Source organism: Moschus berezovskii, chromosome 5 (assembly GCF_049115385.1).
Source record: "Moschus berezovskii isolate FMDL1 chromosome 5, NW_MosBer_1.0, whole genome shotgun sequence".
NCBI lineage: Eukaryota > Metazoa > Chordata > Mammalia > Artiodactyla > Moschidae > Moschus > Moschus berezovskii.
Genome location: NC_142464.1, coordinates 48,381,601 through 48,408,222, shown reverse-complemented (window position 1 = coordinate 48,408,222; position 26,622 = coordinate 48,381,601). Strand labels below are relative to the sequence as shown.

The following is a 26,622-nucleotide window of genomic DNA, read 5'->3' as shown; positions in this document are numbered from 1 at the left end:
AGGATGTTGAAAGCTGCCCTGCTATCACCAGTGTAGAAATTAAGAGTAGTACAATACATGTACACTGAACTTGGCCATCGCGTGTTTGTGTAAACTCAATGTGCACATTTTGTATTTCAAAAAGAAAAAATAAAAGCAAATAAAATGTTTATAACTCTACTGTCTATGTTATAGGTCTTTATTTCAATAAATTTTATAATTACTAAACACGTGGTATTGGAGAAGACTCTTGAGAGTCCCTTGTACTGCAAGGAGATCCAACCAGTCCATTCTAAAGGAGATCAATCCTGGGTGTTCATTGGAAGGACTGATGCTAAAGCTGAAACTGCAATACTTTGGCCACCTCATGCGACGAGTTGACTCACTGGAAAAGACTCTGATGCTGGGAAAGGTTGGGGGCGGGAGGAGAAGGGGACGACCGAGAATGAGATGGCTGGATGGCATCACCAACTCTGTGGACATGAGTTTGAGTGAACTCCAGGAGTTGGTGATGGACATGGAAGCCTGGCGTGCTGTGATTCATGGGGTCGCGGAGAGTCGGACACGACTGAGCGACTGAACTGAACTGAACTGAAACACATGAAGTTTTTCTTATGGGATTTTCTAAACTGTAGAGATCTTGCTCTCTGGGCGGTGCTAAAGTGCAAGGAAGAAAAGTCAGAGCAAGGCCAGTGGGCAGGCAGGCGTGTGAACTGATGGGGCCTGAGGATGTGATGAGAGCTGACCTGCGGGAAGAATGGGTGAGGCAGGGGACCACGAAGGACAGGAGAGCTGAGGGAGAAGGAGCATTTCTGCAGTTAGAACTCTTTAGAAGTTACTTAGATTTTAAATTACATCTGTGAGACTGCATCTCAAATGAGAATTATCTTCACAAAGAGATCACTCCACATATCTGAGGGATGGAATAAAGAAAGGATGAACATCCTTCTGGGATAGAATGTGAAACTGTGAACATGCTCAATTGTGTCCAACTCTTTGTGATCCCAAGACTGTTGCCAGCCAGGTTTCTCTGTCCATGGGACTCTTCAGGCAAGAATACTGAAGTGGGCAGTCATTCCCTTCTCCAGGGGATCTTCCCGACCCAGGGATAGAACCTGGGTCTCCCACACTGCAGGCGGATTCTTTACTGTCTGAGCCACCAAGGAAGCTCCTTCTGGGATGGAGCTGCTGCTCTAATCTCCATCTCTTCAGAAGGCTCAGTCTGCCTTGGACTTGGTGTGGCTACTCAGGGCCCTAAGGCTCTCCTCCTGCCCAGAAGGTGGAGGGTCTTCTTCTTTTCTGTTTCTCTCCCTCTACTCCTTTCTCTGTAGAAATATCTAGAATCAGCTTCTATTACATCAACACTCAGAACTATACTTATAAGTAATGCTTTACTAGCTTTTTCAACAAGCTAATTGTTAAATATAAGCAAGCACAACAAAATAACTGAATACATGTAAGAGTTTTAAGATTTTAATTTCTGAATATCTTCATGTACTGAATACCAGTATTTTCAGACTATGAAATAAACATATATTTACTTAAATACAATTAACACCTAAATTTAGGTAGTTTTAATGAGTTGTAATAAACAACCATACTTAAAAGAGAATTTACATATTAAAAATCTTTTTCTTAAAGTAGAATACTCTGGAAAGAAATTTTTTCCAAACATTCTACATTATAAAATACATACTTACAAACAATATAATTAACAATGAATTCACAAATGTTTGACCACTATTTTAAACTCCCATAGACTTGATAAATATAAAACCCAGGAAATGGCAGAATATCTAAAAGTATGTACACAGGTACAAACTGACTGTATAAATGTTATTATACAAAAGGCATCAGAAAATACATACATACCTATCCACTGTAAACCCAGTAACTGCTGTTCACACAAATCACAAAAAAGAAAAAAGAAAAATCAACCCCACAAGATTGTACTATTATGGAACATTTTTAATAGTTTTCCATTATTAACCATTCTTTCTTTTTGGTGAATAACTTGTACTATGATTCAGTGTACTTGTGTATATACTCATCCAAGGCCAGTAATAATGAAGGATTGCTGTGATTTACAAAAGAATAAACTGAAGTGACTCTGAACAGGTTTTGCAGATACCCATGGTCAGCGTTTAACACATGTCATTCAGACTCCTTTCTTCAACAGCATATGGAGCAATATGTTGGAATTTTAGATTTGATGATGATAAGGCTTCCCTGTCAACAGAAAAAAATTTTTAGCCTCATTTTTTATGCAGGGTTCCCCTAATAGGTACTATGTTGATAGGAGCATGCCTAAAATAGTGTTCAAAGCTCCAAACAAACAAACCAAATAGGATGGGAGCAGAATGATGGAAAGAGAAATAGAACCTTTTTCCTGAGTTAAATAAAATATAGGTTGTCTCTTTTTTTGGTTTAAAAATATTTAACTAGAAAAGTAGTTAGAAGCCAGACTACCAGTTTTTTAATCGATCTCTAGCCAATCACTTCCCTATCAAATCTGGGGCTCATTACTTTTCTACACCTCAGTTTCTAGCTCTTTAAAGGGGGATAAACAACAAAATCCACTTCTGACGGCTGTAGCAAAGATTAAATGAATTTAATGTCTAAAATGTACTCAACAGAGTACCTATCCTGCACTAAGTTCTTACTTGGTTGATAAAGATCAGGACATGTATTTGTATGTACTTTCCCAAGACATACATATATATAATTTAAAAAGAAAACTGAATCAGGCTAAGAACGAACCAGTTTCAATTTAAGGCAGATAGTAAACTGATTAGTTCTAAGAAAAAGACATCATGGCTGTCTGTAAGTAATAGTTCTATTTCCCCAGAAGTTGAGTACTCTGATCACTGTAATACACACAAGCCCTAAGAAATAAGATAATACTGAGAAGATTGTCTCATAAAGACCCATCTCCAATATTAAAAGAAAAGATATAAACATTGAAGTTTTTAGAAAAGGAAGAACATCATTAATTTCATGATGGATTATAAAGTACCTAAACTCCAATACTTTGGCCACCTGATGCGAACAGCTGACTCCTCATTTGAAAAGACCCTAATGCTGGGAAAGATTGAGGGCATGAGGAGACAGGGATGACAGAGGATGAGATGGTTGGATGGCATCACTGACTCAATGGACATGGGTTTGGGTGGACTCCGGGAGTTGGTGATAGACAGTGAGGCCTGGCGTGCTGCAGTTCATGGGGTCGCAGAGTCGGACACGATTGAGTGACTGAACTGAACTGAAGGCAAGTACGATAATAATTGTCATGGGAAAGTCTTTGATATGTGATCAAAACTTTCTACTACAAATATATTAATTATTACTAAAACATTATGTAAGACATTAGAAGGAGGGAAAAAGAACAGAAAAAGTCTGAGGGAATACCCAATACTTAATAGTTTTTATAACTTCAAAATCTTTTTATTCTGTATTAGCATGACTAAAAACTAATAAGATTCAGTGGCAATAAGAGAACATCTCTGCTAGCTGTCACTGGGATCCTTGAATTGGTCACCTACATCCTCTGTATTCCCTCTCCAAATCCTAGTGAGCTATTTCTAACCTGTGCCTGTGTGTGTGCTCAATCATGTCCAACTCTTTTTGACTCCATGGACTGTAGCCTACCAGGCTCCTCTGTCCATCTAATTTTCCAGGCAAGAATACTGGAGTGGGTTACCATTTCCTCTTCCAGGTATCTTTCTAACCCAGGGATCAAACCTGCGTCTCCTATGTCTCCTTCATTGGCAGGTGGATTCTTTACCACTGAACCACCTGGGAAGCCCATTTCTCACCTGTATTTACTCACAAACTGTCCCCTCTTCCACACATACCCCCATGAAATCTAAGGTGCTGGACTGCCCTTTTCTAGTTGTCCAGGCCCCATACCAGGCCACAGGATATGTGAAAACCATCTGCAGAGTTTCAGATTGAAAAGTCTTGCCATCATTATTTAGCATCTGTTTACTTGCATTTCAGAGAGGAAGGGGCAAATTATTTCTCATTCTAATTCTCAGAACAATAAGCACATTTATAAGCAAGAATTCCTTTCTGTGCTGGGAAGGAATACTGGACTGACTAGGGTATGATTCTGTGCATTTTAACAAGGTGTCTGAAGGTTAACCCTCTTCCTCGAATTACACAACAAAGAAACCCATTATCTAGTAGCCCAGGGACTGACTTTCACATTATAAACTTTACCCTAGAACTTCGTCATGAAAAAAAAAAAAAACAATCAATTTTAAGTCACTGAAATTGGTCAAAGTAAGTAATTTAGGCAATGCTTAAACTAAAATATCTGCCATATTAAAATTCTATCGATCATGGAAATTTTCTTTATAATCAAGTGCCTAGAGCGAAACTGAGTTCTGCAATGTTAATCCCATGCAACTCTGATTAAATGTAACATCCAAAACATGGTTGAATCACTGCATTATGGAAATATTTCCAAGACTAGAATATTTGAATACATCTTTCAAGTGACGAAAATGCAATCAACCCAGTTATTTGACAACACACAGAGAGTAAAGAAATCCCCCACATCCCGGTACCTTCCTGCAAGTAGACTAGTCAGCTAAATCACTTCTCTGTGTGCACGCACACAGGTTCAAGCGAGCACACGAACCTTCCAGACAGAAAACCCAGTCATCTGGTAACCTCATCTCAATCTTTGATTATGGACAGACTTCAAACTGTTCAGACAGAAAAGATGACAAATAAAAGGGAAAAAAACCTATTCTTTCTTCCTCTTAGTCCCTCTTTTTTTTTTTTTTTGAACTTCCCAATGGTAAAAGCAAAAACATCCAAAACACTAAATAAAAAGAAATCTGGAGAGCTGTTCTACAAAGGAGTGCCACAGGGTAAACACAGTGAAAGTGCACAGGCCCTACATTTATACAACCTGGGTCTGAATCCTCATGCTTAAAAACTGTGTGACCTACTATTAACATATAGCATGCTGCTGCTGCTGCTGCTAAGTCACTTCAGTCGTGTCCGACTCTGTGTGACCCCATAGACGGAAGCCCACCAGGCTCCCCCGTCCCTGGGATTCTCCAGGCAAGAACACTGGAGTGGGTTGCCATTTCCTTCTCCAATGTGTGAAAGTGAAGTCGCTCAGTCGTGTCCGACCCTTAGCGACCCCATGGACTGCAGCCCACCAGGCTCCTCCATCCATGGGATTTTCTAGGCATGAGTACTGGAGTGGCTTGCCATTGCCTTCTCCGAACATATAGCATAGGGAACTACATTTTATAGTAAGCTGTAAGGGAAGAGCATCTGAAAAAGCTTATATACATATATATATATATATACACACGTATGGATATATAGCTGAATCACTGCTCTGTACATCTGAAACATGACATCATAAATCAACTATACTTCAATTAAAAAAAACAAAACAAAAAACTGTGTGACCTAGGCAAGACAGAAACTCTGAGCTCTAAAAAGAGAATAATAATATTAACTCCACACGGCTACTTGAGCCTGAAGTGAGATAACATGCTATATCAGTTCAGTTCAGTTCAGTTCAGTCGCTCAGTCGTGTCCGACTCTCCGCGACCCCATGAATCACAGCACACCAGACCTTCCTGTCCATCACCAACTCCCGGAGTACACTCAAACTCATGTCCACAGAGTCGGTGATGCCATCCAGCCATCTCATTCTCTGTCGTCCCCTTCTCCTCCCGCCCCCAATCTTTCCCAGCATCAGAGTCTTTTCCAGTGAGTCAACTCGTCGCATGAGGTGGCCAAAGTATTGCAGTTTCAGCTTTAGCATCAGTCCTTCCAATGAACACCCAGGATTGATCTCCTTTAGAATGGACTGGTTGGATCTCCTTGCAGTATAAGGGACTCTCAAGAGTCTTCTCCAACACCACAGTTCAAAAGCATCGAATCTTCGGCGATCAGCTTTCTTCACAGTCCAACTCTCACATCCATACATGACCACGGGAAAAACCATAGCCTTGACTAGACGGACCTTGGTTGGCAAAGTAATGTCTCTGCTTTTTAATATACTACCAAGGTTGGTCATAACTTTCCTTCCAAGAAGCAAGCGTCTTTTAATTTCATTGCTGCAATCAGCATCTGCAGTGATTTTGGAGCCCCAAAAAATAAAGTCTGACACTGCTTCCACTGTTTTTCCATCTATTTCCCATGAAGTGATGGGACCAGATGCCATGATCTTTGTTTTCTGAATGCTGAGCTTTAAGCAAAAGAAGTGAGTGAAAAGGTTGGCTTGAAGCTCAACATTCAGAAAACATGCTATATGATCAATTTTATAATATGACTAAAATTTTTAGAAACTACAGTTTATAGGGAATAATGCTCACTTACACTTCCACCATGCTGCTCCAGCTTCTGTAACGCAGTGGTGATTGGTTCTTTGAATTTCTTGTCCCTTAATCTCTTAGAAAGCTTTGAAATAAGATTAAGAGAATAAAATGATTTGAAAAAGTAACACTATTCACCATAAACATTCACTACTAAGCTAACTAGAAATAATACCATTGAGTCTTTACTATATAGTAAGTATATAAACACCACTTATTTTGTTTTAGACTGCAAGGCTTCTTTTAGGAAATATCTCATAAAAACTTACATAGAATAGATGTCACTGTACCTGTTTACAAAGATGGATTTATATTATTTGATATAATACCACACTTACAGAATCTCCTCCAGTATTACCATACTGTAAGTTTTCCAGAGTAAGGTTTCTAAGAAATTACACTCTTTCCCATTCTGTAATTTGTAACACCATCTGGAGGACTATGATGGAAAGCTAAGCCTCTAAATTAGCACATGTGTTTCCTACAGTCAAAAATGGAAGAGACAACAAAGAACAGAGCATTTGCATGAATAATTCAGTAACAATGACAGGCAGAAGAATCCAACTAAAACCCACATGATCACCTAAAGCCCCCAGCTATGTCCTGAAGGGCCCTGCTTGGACAGGCGGGGAGCTCTGACTGAGATGACAGAGAGCACAGGAGTCAGAATAACGAGAGCAAAGAGGGAAACAGTGCAGTTCAGGCCCTCAACACAACTCCTTGCTGTGTTCTCCCACCAAACGTCTGCAACACTCACCCAAAAACCTGAACCTTCCAGCTACAGCAGGACTTGCTCATGGCTCCACTTTCTGGGGATAAAAATGGAGCCCAGGCAAGAATTCCTCATCACCAAACAATTAGCAAGCTCCCGTCCTACAGCTGGTTTCTGGTTCTTCGTCTTCCCAGGTCTGAAAGTGACCAGGACAATTCCCACCACTGAGCACTGAGTAATGGGGTCTTTCAGCCAGGTCATCAAAGGTTACAGAGGGTCAGAGAGACTCCCACAAAGATAAAATATGTGACAAAAGCAATTCTAAAAGGGGGACAGGAAGGGCTTATCAATGTCCTGGGGATGAACAAGGAAAAGTGCCTCTTACAGATCTTAGGTTCATTTTCTTCAGATCATGTTACCCTTGGACAGATGACCACAGGCAGATCCACAAACCACCACCATCTCATCGCATATACCCACTGAAGTACAGATTCTCGGCCCTACAAATTACTTTATCAGACTCTCAGGACAAAGGTCCAGGTTCTGCATTTCTAGCAAGATTCCCAGGTGATGTATTTATTTCTTCCTTCAAGTTTGAGGATCACTGTCCTAGGGTCAATGAACAGTCTCTCAGAGTTGAAGCTCACAAAGGATATGACTTATTTCGCATATGAAGAAAATCAGTTGTATGTACGTTCAGTAACTGGTTTTGAAATTTTTTTTCTAGAAGAGTCCTTTCTTCAAATAAATGTCTAATGTAGAAGTCTATGAGACGTGAGAGTGCAGCCTTTCTGGCTGAATGGGTGAGGTGGGCAGAGGAGAGAGGAGGAGCATCGAGCAACTCAGTGGTCCTCACCGTGTGTAGTTTACGGACCAGGGATGAGCCCCTACATATCCTGTTTCCAGGGCCCTCTACTCTGCGGAATCCCACGAGGGCGTGAAGGCCAGTGTGGTAGCTTGGTCTCCCCAAAGTACCACCCCAGGAAGGGAAGAGGCCCTTTCAGTCAGTCCCTGTCTTAGGAAAATCGGAGGTCTGTGAGTGACTGAAGATAAATGCTGCTGGACCTTTAAACACAGTTAAGAGAGTTCAGCCATTGATCCGGTCTGCTCCCTATAGCATGGTGGGCAGGGCTGGGAGGCTGTTAGGAAGCTCCACTTTCAGTTAGGGGAAGGATCCTTTTCTCTACACTCACTTCCTCTTTACTGCATGCCAGTACTGTCAGCAGATGTCCTTGCTATGTATTTCTCCCCCAAAACAAAACCAACATCCACAAGAGCAGAGGGCATGCATGGTTTTGTCTAGTATCATATTCCCTGTGCTTCAAATAATACCTGACACAAAATGGGAGGAAGGGCAGAGGGCAGCAGATTTACGTTAAACTGCTGATTGTCTGAACCAAGCAATCTAAAATTGATTGATTTTATGGCCATCATCAAAAAAATTTACAAACACATGCTGGAGGGGATGTAGAGAAAAGGGAACCCTCCTGCACTGTTGGTGGGAATGTAAACTGATACAGCCATTATTGAGAACAGTACAGAGATTCCTTAAAAAACAGGAATAAATCTACCATAGGACCCAGCATTCCCACTACTGGGCATAAACCCTGAGCAAACCACAATTCTAATGAACCCTAACATTCACTGCAGCACTATTTACAACAGGCAGGACACAGAAGCAACCCAGATGTCAATCAACAGATGAATGGACCAAGAAGATGTGGTACATATATAAATGGAATACTACTTAGCCATAAGAAGGAATGAATTTGAGTCAGCTGTAGTGAGGTGGATGAACCCAGAGCCTGCCATACATTGTCAAGTAAGTCAGAAAGAAAAAAAACAAATATTGTATATTAATGCAACAAATATTGTATATTAATGCATACATGGGCTTCCCTGGTGGCTCAGAGGTTAAAGCGTCTGCCTCCAATGCGGGAGACCCGGGTTCGATCCCTGGGTCGGGAAGATCCCCTGGGGAAGGAAATGGTAACCCACTCCAGTATTCTTGCCTGGAGAATCCCATGGACGGAAAAGCCTGGTAGGCTACAGTCCACGGGGTCGCAAAGAGTCGGACACGACTGAGCGACGGAACGGAACGGAATGCATACATATGGAATCTAGAAAAATGGCACCGATGAACCTAGAAGAGAACGGACTTGTGGACAAGCAGGGGAGGTGAGGATGGGACAAGCTGAGAAAGTAGCGCTGACAGATACACACTCATGTGTAACACAGACCGTGGGAAGTTGCTATATTACACAGGGAGCCCAGCCGGGAGCTCTGTGATGACCTAGAGCAGTGGGATGCGAGGAGAGGAGGGAGGCTCAAGAAAGAGGGGAGATATATAGAGAGGTTCGGTCCTTGCCCTCCTGGATGGAAACCTCTAAACTCTTGGAAGGTCCTGCCAGGTAAGAGTGACTTGGTTTACCTGGGGCCTTGGGCCACACCAGATGGTCAGTGCTAACAATGTGATTTACAGTCAGGGCCTCCAGGCACCAGGTACCAGCTCAACTTCTAGAGGCTGAAGACCAAGGTCAACCAGGCAGGCAGACAGTGATGTCGTGTGACTAACGTCTAATGAAAACCCTGGACACCCAGGCTCAAGTGAGCTTCCCACCCTGGCAATGGTCCGTGCGAGCTGCGACCCACCACTGCTGGAAACCACAGGCACTGGCCACACAGCTCCATTGGGAGAGACAGCCAGCAGCTTCTGGCCCTGCCCTACGCAGCGCCCCCCATGGATGACTGCATCCTTTCAAGGCAATCAACTGCAGCACTGAGCACCAGCTTCTCTAAGTTCCTAAGGGTGGTCCTGGGGACCTCCTGAACTGCAGAGTGCCCCAATTTAGGTTGTGACAGGGTTAAACTATTCATAACAGGAAAATGTCTCAACCTGAACCCTAGAGACTCACTAAAAAAAAATTATAATGTAATACAAAGAAAATAGATGAATAACATAGCTCTGGCAACATCCAATTCCACAAGAATACTTATAAGCTCTGCTTAGAATTCATAGATAATCCACATGGGCATGAAGACCTCACACTGTTCATTAATTTTTGTCCATTCAATTCTGTTTACTTTTATCACAACTATAAATTTGCTCATGCAGATGCTTTCCATTAAAACAAACAAACAAACTGAAGAGACTCTATGGCCCATTAGTAAAATATGTTTAAGAACAACTAGGTCTGATGTCTATACTTTTTGGTTACGATGATGATGTTTTTTTCAAGGTTTTGAATCATTTTAATGATTAGTTTGAAGCCACTACATCAGGAAGCAATATGTATACACAAGCCCTCTCCAATCTTTCCAGCACTTACACTGGTGAGCAGATGTTTCAGATGGTCGTTTAGAGAAGGACCAACGACGACACTTAACTGTACCAGAGCATTCAATCCTCTTTCAAACACTTCATCATCCACATGGACCTGGTGTGGTTCACGGTGCACAGGCAGGGAGGGAAAGGGAAAAGGAAGGATGGATAAGGAGAAAGGGTAAGGAGGTGGAGAAAAAGTGAACATTCAGTATTAGAAAATGACCAGCCAAACCCGGGATTTAAAAAATAATCTTTAGTACAGGACATCTAGAAGCAAAAAACAAATTTGGGTTGACTGAAACATTAAATAAAATACATTGTAGCCTACAGAAAGACTGACTTCTGGTTCATTATTTTCTCTAACTACTCAAGATGTCCTTCTTTACCTTTAGCACATCTTCTAAAGGTATCTTCCAGTAAGGAATCATCTGGCCCTGAAAAACAGTGGCCGAATTCTGCACACACATCGAAATCACAGGTAAAGAACAAATTTGCATATTTGAAAGAAAAAAAAGATGTAAAATATTCTAAATGTACTGCTCAAAGTCTAAAGGAATAAAGGACATACCAGAGCTGCCTTCAGCACAGGAATCAGTCTAGGAAGCAAAGGCACAGCTTTCTCAGGAGCGCCTGTGACCAAAAGTAATTCTCTAAAACCCTCCTTTGACACAAAGGTGTACGGATGTTTAGTTTCTCTCAGGCCCTGCCAAAACAAACAAACAAACAAAAACCAACCCATTTTAGTGATGATAATAGAAAGAAAATGTAATCCTTACTCATGTAAGTGAAAATCAAGTTTTAGTATTATTTTCCTATTTGTGAAATATTATTTCAATAATTACAATTTCAATTAAACTAACAAATTGTGGAACATGGGACATGCATGAGACAAAAAGGATCTTTAACCAAGAAAGAAAGGAAAAAGAGTAAGAAGAGGAAAAAATAAAAGGAACAGGGAAAAGCAAAGGAGAAGCAAGGAAAAATAAATGAAAAAGAAAAGAGAATAAAAAGAGGAAGGAGGATGAAAGAGGAAAGGTAAATAAAAAGAAAGAGAAGAAAAAAAACTATGATACTAAAAACATGTTGCTTATACTCCCAAACACTGCCAGAAATCACAACAAATTAGTTTAAAATCTATGTTACTAAATCCCACTTTACGAATGAAAAATTGTTGGACCCCCTACCTTAAAGATGACTTTGCAACTTGTTTAATGAGATTCTAAAATATTATATCTCCTTCACATTTAAATACTAAGATACTTATAAGACAAATCTGACACTATGTTTATTTTTGTTTATTTTTTTTTTATTGGAGGCTAATTATTTTACAGTATTATATTGATTGGTTTTGCCATACATTGACATGAATCCGCCCCGGGTGTTTAAAATGCACTGTAAGATTTCAAATGCCATTTTTAACATCAGAAAGTCAAACAAAAATATGGGGGAAAAAAAAAAAAAACCTGTGTAAATCATTTCTCACCAAAGCCTTTCACCCTAAAAGCATTAGGAACAATTAGACAGTACTCTTTTTAATTATTATTTTGAGTCAGGATAAAATAGGCATCTTTTTGGAAAAAAAAAAAACAAAGTAATAGCAATACTCCCTCACTTTGACTAATCATTAGCTGGAATTAAGTATAACCAGCTGCAGGGTTGTGCATAAAAATACTAATTTTCAACCAAGTTGTCCTTGTGGACAAACCATCTGCTTCCAGGGGAACTCCCTGGCAGTCCAGTGGTTAGGACTCCCTGCTTCTACTGTAAGGGACAAATGTTTGATCCCTGATTAGGAAATTAATCCTGCATGCCTGCATGCCGTGTAGCCAAAAAAAAAAAAAAAAAAATCCCCAAACAAAACTATCGGCTTCTAAATGGTGATGAAACACTTCTTTTCCTACATGCCGTTATGCTTTTGAAAACTATGCCGCCAAGCACACTGGCACCACAGAAGACAGGTTCTATGGTCTTAGGAGCACCCCTATCCTGTTCGTTTTAGAGATGTGGAGCCTTAGGTCAAGGTGAAATGGATTCAACAGTAGTGGTTCTGTCACTGCTTCCCGTTATTAAATGAGGAGAGGGGAAAGAGAAAAGTTTACGCAGGACAGAAATAAAAGCAGTGGTGTTTGGAAAATCAGATATTTTAAAGATTGACTCTATGAGATCTAAACTAAACTCAGAGTTCCTTTGAGGATTCCTCAAGTCAAAGCACTGCCCCTGTCTTATGATTAGCTCGAGTATGTTTTCAGAGGTATCACTATAGTTTTGATTCATCTAAAAAATTGTGTGCTACCATATATAAAAAGTTTAAAGCTCAAAAAAGAACTAATGGAATACAAACATCTTTAGTTTGTAACACAAAGTTTAAAAGAGACTGATTAAAATTTAATTTCAAAATAGGCTATCCATAAAAATCCACTACTTCTTCACCAAAATACATTCTGCAGGCTGAGGTACAAATTAAGAAAAGCTAAGACCTTAGATAACTTGGTAGTCTTCAGAAGTAATTGATGTCTGTGTGCTAAGCCGCTTCAGTCATATCTGACTCTCTGTGACACTATGGACTGTAGCCCACCAGACTCCTCTGTCCATGGGATTTACCAGGCAAGAATACTGCAGTGGGTTGCCATTTTCTTCTCCAAGGGATCTTCCCGACCCAGGGATTGAACCCACATCTCTTACATCTCTAGCATTTGCAGGCAGATTCTTTGCCACTAGCACCACCTGGGAAGCCCCAGTAGTAACTGATATGTCTATTTAAAAGAGTAAATAAACTTGGAAAACTAAAGGAAGAATTAGAAATTCTAAGCGTTCACTACAATTAAGATATCTCAATCAGCACAACTGTCTACTTTTTCAGCTCTGCTGACATCTGGCCCTTCCCACAAGTTTTACAGGAAAAGCAAATGTTTCTTTGAGTGAAGAAAAAAATAATCTGAATTTTTTCAGTGTCATATCTTTTGGATTCCTGACTACTGTATGACTTATCCCACAGGCACTGCTTATTCAGATTAATACCATCAAGGCTCTAATGTAAGGACTTGCTTCTTAACAGCAACAAGAACAAAAATGATCCTGAAGTCTTAAAGAAGACGAGTTAAGGTTAAGTACAATTGGTTAATTCATTTCTCAACTTCTGTCTCTAATTCTATACATTTATAAATAATAACATTTACAAAAGATATCTCTGACTCACTTCAGGCTAATACTCTGCCAACTTTGTTCCTGATACAAATGTTAATATAAAGGAATATATGAGAAGTTTTTCTGAAATCCTCTACAAAAACCATCTCTATGATATTTTACTTAAAATGTACAAGAAGGCAAAAGCCCTGAAAATTTCCCAAAAGAACGTTTAGGTAGTTGATATCAATTCCCTAAGAAACATATCATATTAAAGGTGACTTCTATGGTTTTTCCAGTGGTCATGTATGGATGTGAGAGTTGGACTGTGAAGAAAGCTGATCGCCGAAGAATTGATGCTTTTGAACTGTGGTGCTGGAGAAGACTCTTGAGAGTCCCTTGGACTGCAAGGAGATCCAACCAATCCATTCTAAAGGAGATCAGTCCTGGGTATTCATTGGAAGGACTGATGCTAAAGCTGAAACTGCAATACTTTGGCCACCTCATGCGACGAGTTGACTCACTGGAAAAGACTCTGATGCTGGGAGGGATTGGGGGCAGGAGGAGAAGGGGACGACAGAGAATGAGATGGCTAGATGGCATCACCGACTCGATGGACATGAGTTTGAGTGAACTCCGGGAGTTGGTGATGGACAGGGAGGCCTGGCGTGTGTGCTCTTTGGGGTCGCAAAGAGTCGGACACGACTGAGCAACTGAACTGAACTAAACATAGGTGACTTAATAAAGGTTCTTTAAGGAAAGACCAAACAGTCACTGTTAACTGATTCTTGTATGAGTTTAAATGATGATATCCTCCCGATTTGACTAGTTCAATATGATTCCAAGCTCTTTAAATTAAGTATGAATATTTTATCTACTTATCTACAAACCCCTGTGCAGATTAATTTCATGTTTATAAAGCTGATTAATCAGTTTCTGAGAAACATACACCATTCATAATTAGTTCCTAAGGAAGTATGGTGTTTTAATATCTGTTCTTTGGCTTTTATTTCAAAAGTAAAGGAGGCAGACGCGAGAGACGTCTGGCTCCGGCGCAACCGACCACGTGCAGAATCGTGGCTGAGAGGAGCTGCCCCGCGCCCAGGGTTAGGGCGGTGGCCGAGAGGAGCTGTACCACATCCAGGAGGCGGTGGCTGCTTGGGCACCGGAGGGCCGAGAGGAGCTGATCCACATTCAAAGCAGGAGGGGCGGCCTTGAGGAGATACCCCTCGTCCAAGGTAAGGTACAGCGGCTGCACCTTGCTGGAGCAGCTGGGAAGAGATACTCCACAACCAAGTGGAATATAAGAATCCAGTGTTCTGGGGAGGAAGGAACAAGATGGCGGAGGGATAAGACGGCGAGACCACTCTCTCCTCCACAAATTCATCAAAAGAACATTTGAACATGGAATAAAGTCCACAAAACAACTTCTGAATACTGGCAGAGGACATCAGGCTCCCAGAAAAGCAGCCCATTGTCTTCTAAAGGAGAGAGAAGAAATCCAGCTCCACCTACCAGAACACCGACACATGCTTCCCTAACCAGGGAACCCGGACAAGTCACCCGTCCAACCCCACACACAGCGAAGAAACTACATAATAAAGAGAACTCCACAAACGGCCAGAAGAGGGAAAGGCCACCCCAAGCAAAGCAATATAAGCAAGATGAAGAGGCAGAGAAATACCCAGCAAGTAAAGGAACAAGATAATTGCCCACCAACACAAACAAAAGAAGAAGATATAGGGAATTTACCTGATAAAGAATTTCAAATTTTGATGGTGAAAATGATTCAAAATCTTGAAAGCAAAATGGAGTTACAGATAAATAACCTGGAGAAAAGGATTGAGAAGATGGAAGAAAGATTTAATAAGGACTTAGAAGAAATAAAAAAGAGTCAATACACGATGAATAATGCAATAGATGAGATCAGAAACACTCTGGAGGGAACAAACAGTAGAATAACAGAGGCAGAAGACAGGATAAGAGAACTAGAAGATAGAATTGTAGAAATAAATGAAACAGAGAGGAAAAAAGAAAAATGAATTAAAAGAAATGAGGACAATATTAGAGACCTCTGGGACAATGTTAAATGCTCCAACATTCGAATCATAGGAGTCCCAGAAGAAGAAGACAAAAAGAAAGACCATGAGAGAATACTTGAGGAGATAATAGTTGAAAACTTCCCTAAAATAGGGAAAGAAATAATCACCCAAGTCCAAGAAACCCAGAGAGTCCCCAACAGGATAAACCCAAGGCGAAATACTCCAAGACACATATTAGTCAAATTAACAAAGATCAAACACAAAGAATAAATATTAAAAGCAGCAAGGGAAAAGCAGCAAATAACACATAAGGGGATTCCCATAAGGATAACAGCTGATCTTTCAACAGAAACTCTTCAGGCCAGAAGGGAGTGGCAAGACATACTTAAAGTGATGAAAGAAAATACCCTACAGCCCAGATTACTATACCCAGCAAGGATCTCATTCAAATATGAAGGAGAAATCAAAAGCTTTACAGACAAGCAAAAGCTGAGGGAATTCAGCATCACCAAACCAGCTCTCCAACAAATGCTAAAGGATCTTCTATAGACAGGAAACACAGAAAGAGTGTATAAAATTGAACCCAAAGCAATAAAGAAAATGGCTACGGGATCGTACTTATCAATAGTTACCTTAAACGTAAATGGGTTGAAATTTTCAAAAAGGCTAGGAAACAATTCTCATAGCCATCAATAGTTCAGTGTTGAGTTCATGAATAGTTTTTAAAGTTTGGGACAAACTGTAGTATTTGCTATTTGAAGTACTATTTGTAATTGGCATATTACGATGTAACATTGGCCTTCATTTCCAACTTAAAACGCCTAAAAATGCCTAACAGGCTTTTAGACTTGTGAATTTTAGTTGAAATGTATTTTACGATGTTACTAAACCTGCAGAAATATTGAAATATTTCAGAGAACTTATTCACTGTACATTTAATTTATTTTATTTATAAAAGTTATGAACTGTAGAAAGTTTTACTTGTTGGGTCAAATGCTTGTTGCTTCAAATGCTTGTTGCATTTGAAGTGCTAGTTACAAGAAAATCAAATACCTTCAATGTATAAATGCTATTAAGTTTTTAAAGGACTTTGGAGTATAAGTAAGTTTGTTTAAAGAAATTTAGTCTGTTCAACTTGAATCAGCTCTGTCAAACATTAATTAAAAGCCTCATTTAAAAAAAAAAATAAATTAATTTAAAAAAAAGGAAAAAAATAAATAAATAAAAAAAATTTTTTTAAATAAAAAAAAAAGTAAAGAAGGAGATTCACTGATGAGTTACAAAATAACATTTAATGCAATTAGAAAAAATAAACACTCAGAAAAAATAGAGTATTTACCTCAGCTAAAGTAATAAGAAGAGGATCAAATGGAAGCTTCTCAGGAGGACATTCCCACTGTAACTTGTGTTTTACTGAACCATGGACCAACCTAAAATATAAAAGTCAGTGAATGTGACAACAACAAGAGACTTATTTACCAAACAGTGACTAATCACGATATACATATTCTTTCTTCAACAAAACCATATTAGAATTATTTTGTAACACGTAGGTACCTCATGACTTTAAAAGATCTTACAAAGGCACCTTATAGAGCAATAATTGCATATTTACAATCCTACAAATTCCTACCCTTTTAACAAAATTGTTTGATGACAAAACTACATCTCCACATTTGTTAAGCCTACAGTTTTGGAGTACTACTTGCGTCTTAATGCAAATGTTACATTTCATACGGTTCAGTCATAACTATAACAGAATAGGTAACCCCTAGACAAACCAATAGCAAACCTATCACAAAATAAGCAAACAAATGTGATAATTAGAAATAATGTTTTTTTCATAAGCAATATTAATTTTCAGGTATGTATCATTGTGCATGCTAAGTCACTTCAGCTGTTTCCAACTCTGTGACCCTAGGAACTGTAGCCTGCCAGGTTCCTCCATCCATGGGATTGCCCAGGCAAGAATACTGGAGGGCAGTGTTCACTGCAGCACTGTTTACAATAGCTAGGACATGGAAGCAACCTCGATGTCCATCAGCAGACAAATGGATAAGAAAGCTGTGGTACATATACACAATGGACTATTGGCTATTAAAAAAAAAGAATGCATTTGAGTCAGTTCTAATGAGGTGGATGAAACTGAAGCCTATTATACAAAGTGAAGTAAGTCAGAAATAAAAACAGCAATACAGTATATTTACGCATATATATCTATGGAATTTAGAAAGACAATAACGATTACCCTGTTTGCGAGACAGCAAAAAAGACACAGATGTAAAGAACAGACTTTTGGACTCTGTGGGAGAAGGCGAGGGTGGGATGATTTGAGAGAATAGCACTGAAACATGTATATTACCATATGTGAAACAGATGACCATTCCAAGTTCGACACACGCAACAGGGCACTCAAAGCCAGTGCACTGGCACAACCCAGAGGGGTGGGATGGGGAGAGGGGGGTTCAGTACAGGGGGACACATTTATACCCGTGGCTGATTCATATCAGTGTATGGCAAAAACCACCACAATACTGTAAAGTATTTAGCCTCCAATTAAAATAATTAATTAAAAAAAAATACTGGAGTAGGTTGCCATGCCCTCCTCCAGGGGCCTGGCCCAGGGACTGAACTGGCATCTCTTACATCTGCACTAGCAGGTGAGTTCTTTACAACTAACGATACGTAGGAAGCCCATATATCATTTAACGTAAACAAAAACAATCTAAAGGAAAGCCAGGTTTTATCCCTGTTAAAGAGAGGAAAACTGGGGCCAGGAATACACAATGGCCCATGCAGGGTGAAAAAGTGGTAGCCCCTTGAATTAAAGTCTCTGCTGTTGCTGCCTTTTTTTTTTTTTTTTTTAATATTCTAACAGCCTTTGTTGAAGCAGAACTTGAAATAAAAATGGACACTGTTAATACAGTGTAAAATTTGGTAAGTTTTAAGAAGAACTCGGCACCACTGTTTTTTCATTTTTAGCAATAAGAAGTTCTCAGAGTGGGGAGAAGGTATAAGACCTTTAAAGTTTCAGTTCAGAATGAAATACAAAATAGTAACAATAATAAATTTAAAAATGCCTCCTGAGCTTACTTTCCACTCCAAGGCCTCCAAATCTGAAAATATCATTAAAAACTACATTTCTTTAAATTTCAAACACGAAAAAGAATGCTATGATTATTCTTTCCACAATGAAAATAAAATGTTCTATCATCTACAACAAATTAAAACTGGATATATTTAGTAGAAATTAATGTTTCTCAGTAGTGAACTCTTAAAAGGAGTTACTCTACTAGTAACTACCTGTATTGCTTCTTTAAAACAGCTTGATATCCACCAAGAAAGGCTACAAAAATTACATCAAAAGAAAACAAAAACAGCTATACTACCCATTAAGAAATAGAAGTTCAAATAAAATTTGAAATATCTGATTTCTGAAATATAATTAAAAAATAACAAAACAATTTCATTTAGTTGTCAACTTCCAGTTCAGACAAAAGAGGATTAGTTATCTGAAATTTTCCCAAGCCTATGCATCCTTAAATTGTTTTAGAAACTGTTTCATTCAATTTCTTCAATTATTTGATTGTTTACTACAGATTTATCAGTAATTCTCTTTTGGAATTAAAATTATTTTTTTTCAACAGTGTCCCAGGATCTATATCAATCCAAAAGACAAAAGTATGAATAAGTAACTCACCTTTATTTCAACCTCCCTAGTAAATAAAACTTTCAATACTTTTAAACTGAAAACTGTATTGATTTTACTCAATTATTTTGAATAATATGGTCAGTTATAACTTGTATTGATCTTACCTGCAAGGAATACCTCCCTTAGAGTAAATAGCTGCAAAGGCAGAAGGGGCTCGTGACTGTTCACCAAACTAAAATTTAAAAAAAAAAAAAATGGCAAGAATACAATAATTATTACTACCATCTCCACTTAGTGATACCTAATCAATTTCAATCCTGCTGAGGTCAAAGGCAAACAGACACCCTGACTTTCAAGCCCACCACGCTTGTATCAAGTGCATCATTCTCCTCAGAAAAATGGTTGAGAAAAATGATCAATCCTCTCCACATTTTGTATATTTCCTTTAACCCTTGTTTCAAAGGCTTGGAGGTAGCTGAAACCACATATAAAATAAACATACTGTAGATAAATATAATTAAATCTAAATATTATAAACAAATACAATAAAGATAATGTATCTTTCCACCCTTCCTCCACTGTGACCTTTCAAAGTGAAGGCTAAATGGAGTAAAGGTGTCCAGGGAAAGCAGATGAATTTTTAACCTCCTGCATATCACATACGTCCTACTTGTCCTCCATTCAAATATGTACAGTCTGGATGGTCAAAGAACCTAAAAATTCTTGACGCTGCAAATGACAGAAAGAAGCAAAGGAACACAGAAGCTTAAACTATTTTCCATTTTTCTTTTATAAAGCCAGACAATCTCCTCTTGCCTTTGGATAGTTCATTGTATCCTTGCTTAAGTATCTGCTATTTTCTACCTGTCATCGAAGACTGTGTCTCAGCCACTCTCATAATCCCCTTTAAAGGCTGAAACCATCATCATCTATGTAAGGCTGGACCAGACACCGTCTGGTGTTGGAGCACAAGTATGTTCACTTTGTGGATAAACTGACCTAGAAACTTACAATTATGTACTTTTATGTATATAAACCTTATGTTTGTTAAATGTGATTCACCTGCTTTGAGAAAGCAAAAGAAAGCTAGTGCTGTAGTTAGGAATTCTGCTGGAGCTAATCTGCAGGTCATAAAGAAATGGTCAGAGATCTTTATGCAACTATGAAAGCATGTAATTCATCCTAGGCAACGGGATTACAAGGTTACTCATTGATATTGGGAAGTACAATAATCACAGTTAATTAAAAAAAAAAGAAAGCTGATAAGCAATTTATTTTATACTCCATAGTACTCACCCATGAATGTGATATGACATACCAAAACTGACTGATTTCTAGTTTACACCTTCTCATTCCCACATTCATATCATTACCTCCACTCTTCATGAGTACCACATGCCTTCCTTCACAACTAGCTTAAAACTAACAAAAGCAACGGGATACCATTCAGACTGGCTCAAGAGTATATAAAAGTCTAATACTTTGGAAAACCTACTACGTCAGGAATCTCTTTTGTACCTACCGGGTTAATTGTTTTAGGGTTAAGTTTATCACTTGGTCGAGGATGAAGTTTTCTCGCAGATTCTGGAGAACTGGTTGATGATGAAGATTTGCTTTGTTGAACTGTAGTCCCATGTTTTACTTGTGCACTTGATGATGTCCTTAGATCACAGTTATCTGAAAAACAGAACATCAACAAAAAAGAAATGAAAGCTCACCCTGCATTCATCTGTACAAAACAGTGTGTCATTAACAAAAATATACCTCTTCATTTAAAAAGCAACATTCTGTACCTGTCAGTTTGTTTCTCATCTGTACACCCCTATGGCTCTCTGATTTCTGCATTGCTTCTCCTTTACTCCTGCAGTTACATGAAACTTGATTTCAACACTGTTTCTGGGGAGGAGGATTCATAATCAATGTAAAGACCAAACCTAACAGAGTAGGAAATACAGTAAAAGTTCCACAGAAAAGGTACGATATGGAGCAAAATGCCTAAAAAGCCAGTAAGAACATATGAAAATTATCAACTTTAATAATACCATAACGGTAAATTAAAAACCATGTCATGCCAATGAATTTTTTTAAAAATATCTGTAAGCAAAATGTATAAAAATATGCATTTTTCCATTCAAATAGTCCAAATACACTTTTAGAAACTCAATTGTAATCCTCTGGCCATACAGAGAAAATATAGACTAGATTTCTGAGAAAAGTGGTTGACATGTCCCCTACTGTCTCCACTTTCTCTGGTCTCTGTATTTCCAGAGTTCCCAGTGTTCATATCTGCATATCAAGTTCTACATTTCCAGTGACATAATGAACTCTCCTCTAAATGGACCCCTTAAACTTAACATCACCCAAACTGAGGTTTTCACACTGAAGTTATGATCCACCTGTCAATTCAAAATACCACCAGTTTTCTGATCTCTCAGGCTGAAAAATTCAGGATCTCTATTGTCTCCTTTTCTTCCATTTCCTACACTCAACCCTACAGATAAGATCAATGTGACATGATGAAGTAGAAGGAGCTCTGAGCTCAGATTTGGGACTGCCTCTCCTCTTTACTAATTACAGGTTTATGAACTTAAGCAGACTGTTTAATCTTCCTAAGCCTTGATTTCTTGAGCTCTGAAAATGGGGGAGATACTAATCCTATCAAAGCTATTACTGAAGGTTAAAGAAGATAATATGTCAAGCTTATCCAGTGAATGATGGTTCACTTCTCCCTCTCCCATAATTCCCTCTTTGCTAACAGGAGGTCTCTAATTCATAGCCCTTGTTTTCCTGCCGAATCAAATTATTTCAAAGAATCTTCCACCACACACCCAGACTTATACACTCAAGTGCCTGCTGGTATTTCTAGGTCTAGCGCCAATCCCAAGTTCCATGCAGGCTTTCCTGATCATCAGTTTCTCAGATGCACGTTTCCACAGCACTTGGATTTCTGCCTTGCTTCCTTATTTCTCCTTGATTACTCCATTCCCCCATTTACATGACACTCCGAATATTCCTCCATTAGAGTACTTCCCACTTTAAGTCTTTAATATAGTCATTTTTCTATAAGATCTATAAGATCTTCTCTTAAGGCCACATAGATGTAGTCTTCTACTTGTAAATGACAGCTTTTCAAATATTTGGGGACACAAATCACAACTCTTTAGTTCTCTCTTCTTCAACATAAACATTGATGCCTTCTTAAATGAGTAGTAACATGAGATTATTTTACTTGACAAATTAGAAATCTTCACAAGGAGGGCAAAGTTCCATGTAATAACATTCAGCCTCTAAATATTTTAAATACAATGTGACCAGATCAAACTACCCTATAAGATAAACTATATGTAAGATTATTTCTGTAACAGAGTAATTTTAAATTTCGATTTTCTTAATTTGATATGCTGACCTAATTTTCTCAGCCTACTACCAGATGAGTTACTTCCCAATATCACACTTCATATTCATCCCCAAGGCATTTTCTAAAAATATGGTAATTATTAGCTCATTAAATTTGTTAGATCCTATCCTAAGCTAACGCAGACTTTAATTATGACCTATTTAAAGTGGAACCTAATACTGCCCTTTAGTGATTATTCAACAAGTTGGAATGACACAATTTCTGTTTCTTTAGGTCAAACAGCTGTTTCTATAAGGTATTAACTGGAAAGTGCTACATTAGATTTTGAATAAGTTCAAAAGGCTACTGAAAACTCTTAATTTGAAAAACATGTCAGAATATTGATCTTCCAAAGGTTTTAAATATACAGGACAGTTTTTATGTATGATACAATTATGCAATTTTCAGCAACAATACCAAAACATACACACACACAATGATGCAAACATTTACCTGTTCACTTCCAAAACACCTATGTTAGAGCTTCTTTCCAAAACAGTTTTTCAGTTACTGTTAAAATATCACCCTTTACCTTATGGACAAATGAAGTGTACTCAATTTTTAAAAATAATATCCACCTGGGAGCATACCACCGAAAACAAACCCAGAGCATGAGTTGTTTGTAAAAGGAAAAAACCTTAATTCATCTTACACTAGCTTTTTCATTAAATAATATGTGAGGGTGGTGTAAAGAGGTAATGGTGGGAAGAAATGAAAAAGTAACTCTTTTGTGTTATGTTATGAAGGACACCTTTCAATCTTTTACAAAACAAAATAAAGATTCTAAATAGACACTAGAATCTATTAATCCACTTAACCCCAACACCTAAACTATGTCACAGTATCAAGAGAGCAAACAAACTAAGCAAGGCCCCACTGTGGACCCCTTATTTTTCACCGTAAGTTTCCTTAGATGCTGCGGGTCATCTACAAGGGGTTAGAGGCATCTGGGTCTGTGCTAGGAAAGAGTACTTTTCTTTCATTGTTTGGACGGCTCAACATATCTTATTTCTTCTTCCATATACCTATTCTTCCCGCACTTGCCTTTGAGACCACTGCACTAAACTACCTGCTAAATTCTCAGAGACAGAGGTCACTTTTTTTTCCTATTCTCTAATCTGGTGTTTGGAAAGTTCCAAAAGTGTAACAGGAGCCCCACAGAAGAAGGTGAGCTCCGTCTCTAAAGCGCCTTCAAATTTCAAAGAAGAGCGACACAGCCCAGTATTCACCTATCCCAATCCTTTTCACCGTAAAGAAAATCCAAAGAGACAATATTAACGGTCTTCATATTTGCTTTCCATTTCCCTAGCCTCTTCGCCTCCACATTTCCTAATACCTAAGACCAGTCCAAGGCCGGGACGTTCTCAAAGTTAGAAAATGAGGACTTGGAGAAGAAAAAAATGGAGAAAAACAAGAGTTGTGTTTTGCTTTTTTTTTCTTTTTAAGAAGGTCAGATAAAAGTGGGTAAAGGCTCCAGTTTCAAATAAGGCAACTCTCAACCAAAGCCTGACCAGGCTCATGGCGCTCAGCATCTCCAGGCTCCTTAGCAACGTGGTCCCGCGGCCACAGCAACTGATCAGCCAGGAAGCCGCCTCTGCCGAGAGAATGAGGGTGGCACAGCGGATGCCCGCACGTGTGCAGCTCACCGCTCCCGGGACCCGTTCCTACCGCTCCTCTCTCCCACCGCGATCTGCACAGCGGCCAACCAGCACCCGCTGGGCCACCAGCCGCCGGTCCCGCCGCCGGCCGCCGGGGACCGGGAGAAAGCAGGTTCCGCAGGGTTCCCGGATCATGCGGCGCCGCGCAGTGACGTAGGGTGACGTCGGACGCACCCTGCGTCCTCGGGCCAATCACGTGGAGGTCGCAGAGTTGTGCTGGGCAGGAATGGTTGCCCTGGCAACGAGGCGCCCAGTACTGAAAGGGCAGCTCGCGAACTTGGCGCTCAGTTTCCAGTGACAAAGGGGTACCAGGAGCAGAGTATTTTCGGAATGATAGGGTCAAGGAGCAAAGGAGAATACAGCTTCCTTGTACTACCTGCGCCGCAGCCTTACCTAGTCTATGTATTTAACTCGTACGTTTCGCCCGCACACTTAGCTCGATGGTCTCCGTGTATTGTTGCCCTAAATCCTGTAATAGCTGAGGACCCTGAACTCGCCCCAGTGTGTTCTACGGCTAAGGCCAGAGCCATCTGCCCGCCCAGCTGTGGAATTTCCTTGCCTGTCATATTTTACTAATTCATATACTATTGCAGTCAACTGTAGTGCAGGAGTCGTAGGAGACGCGGGTTCAATCCCTGGGTCCCAAAGATCCCCTGGAGAGGGAAATGGCAACCCACTCCAGTATTCTTGCCTGAAGAATCTCATAGATGGAGGAGCGCCTCCGTAGGGTCACCAAGAGTTGGTCGCGACTGAAGCGACTTAGCACGTGATACATACATACTTTAATTTTAAAATAAATGTGTTTGTGTACCCCAGATTATTTCAATAAAATGAACACTGCAGGAAAATGCGCGTCCCCTGCAACAAAAGCATTTGGTGTCATAGTAAAAAACCCAACCATTTCAGCCCTGTCTATCGTGTACCTTTCTAGCGTCCTCTTTTTTTGTCAACCCATGGCCTTAACTTATTGCTCGGGTAACAGCTGATTATACAGTTGACATTGTTTGAACACTTTCCCTACCCCTGATACGCCATGCTTGTTATGTTAATTGCTGCCCCAGAAGCATTTTCACTAGACTCTGAGTTTCTTCAGAACAAGACTGTGCCTTTTTTCATTCCGTTTCTCCATTTCTAGGGCATTACAATGGTGCCTCAGGAAATACTCTTTAAATGCACTGAACGAATGAATTCTATGCATATCTAATTTCTCTAATGTTCTGCAAAACTTGCATACAAGTCTATCTTAACTTTTAACATTCATTATATTGTATTTTCCTATGGTCTCCACTGGTCTGAAATTATTTCCATCACTTTCCTATCCCCAATATCTAGCCCAATGCATATTTAAGTATTTTTTTAAGAAAGAAAAGAAAATTCTATTCCTTAGCTATTTTCACCGTATCATCTCTTTTCTCTAGCTTCTTGAAGGTTTACTGCATCACCTGACCCTTTCTTCACTCCTAGCATCTTCAGCGGCAGCCTTGGCAGCACCTAGCTCATAATATTTTAGCCTCTTCGCCTGGAGTGTAAGAAAGTTGTACTAATATAGAAAAAAGGAAATGGATACCTACCAAGCACACATTGTATGTAGAACATACCATTAGATGTTGGAAAATAGATGCAAAATATAAAAGGAAAGTTAATTGATTATGAATTTCTGATTTTAGAATAAGTTCATGTAACTCCCAATTCAAAGTTGAATTTAATTTCTTTTGCAGGTTTTCTTTCTGTCAGTAGAAGAAATTTAATCTTCTTGGATTAGAGGAGGAACTTATTCCATTGCTGTGGAAGGGCAGTGATGCTAGGAGGGGTGGGGCAACTAGCCCTCCATTGTCATCTGCCTGTGCTGCCTTCTGCTGAGATGTACTTTCACCTTTCTGGTCCTCAGTCCTTCAGTCGCTGTCTTTGTGGATAGCACACGCGTATCTCTCCTTCAGGGTTCTCATTCTTTTCTCCTAAGAACCCAGGAAATACTTTATTCTTTCCAGCTGAAGTGAGAGGAATCCGCCTGTTGGGTTCCACACTGTGGAGATCATGGAAATCTAGTGACACTGCCTTTGAGTTTTGCCTAGACACACCATGTGTCCATTTCTTCTGATTTTCACCCTGCTGGGATCAGAGGTAGCCAGATCCTTATTAGTTCTGTGACATTGCCCAGGGACCCGTATGGAGGGAGAGGAAGGCAAGTATAATTGGACATGATCAGTTGGTCTGTAATTTGTACAAAAAGGAACAGAGTTTCTTTAAAGTAATTACGTCAAGCCAATAATACCTTTGATATTTTCTTTAAAATGTTGATGACCAAATATATGTAATTAAGAAACAGTCACAAGCAAAATACGAATCAAAAGACACTGTCTCTTTGCAATCAGATCTGGACCTTG

The 26,622-nt window shown here is 39.4% G+C and overlaps 1 protein-coding gene across 8 annotated transcripts; it reads right to left on the bottom strand.

The window, feature by feature from the left end:
• Positions 1–1,456: 1,456 nt before the first annotated feature.
• Positions 1,457–24,371, bottom strand: PACRGL (parkin coregulated like). Of its 8 annotated transcripts, none has more exons than XM_055434853.2 (10): positions 24,249–24,371; positions 20,977–21,079; positions 20,706–20,860; positions 19,348–19,415; positions 16,871–16,961; positions 10,935–11,069; positions 10,753–10,800; positions 10,371–10,478; positions 6,334–6,414; positions 1,457–2,208 (listed from the first exon to the last, which is right to left on the bottom strand). In XM_055434853.2, exons 2-10 carry the CDS (start codon positions 21,026–21,028, stop codon positions 2,152–2,154), a joined length of 795 nt encoding a protein of 264 aa, XP_055290828.1. In that variant the 5' UTR covers positions 21,029–21,079; positions 24,249–24,371; the 3' UTR covers positions 1,457–2,151. The 8 variants fall into 8 exon arrangements, with proteins under 8 accessions (XP_055290828.1, XP_055290823.2, XP_055290825.1 ...); XM_055434848.2 differs by having other exon boundaries at positions 20,977–21,044; XM_055434850.2 differs by having other exon boundaries at positions 24,092–24,369.
• Between the last annotated feature and the right edge of the window lie 2,251 nt (positions 24,372–26,622).

Bases quoted from the DNA above. Each gene is read 5' to 3' on its own strand.
- PACRGL (XM_055434853.2), bottom strand. From the start codon at position 21,028: ATGCAGAAATCAGAGAGCCATAGGGGTGTACAGATGAGAAACAAACTG. The intron at 16,962-19,347 runs GTAAGATCAATA...TTTATATTTTAG, and splicing joins AAGGGAGGTATTCCTTGCAG to GTTGGTCCATGGTTCAGTAA. The intron at 2,209-6,333 runs GTAAGTGAGCAT...TTCTGTTGACAG, and splicing joins TGGAGCAGCATGGTGGAAGT to GGAAGCCTTATCATCATCAA.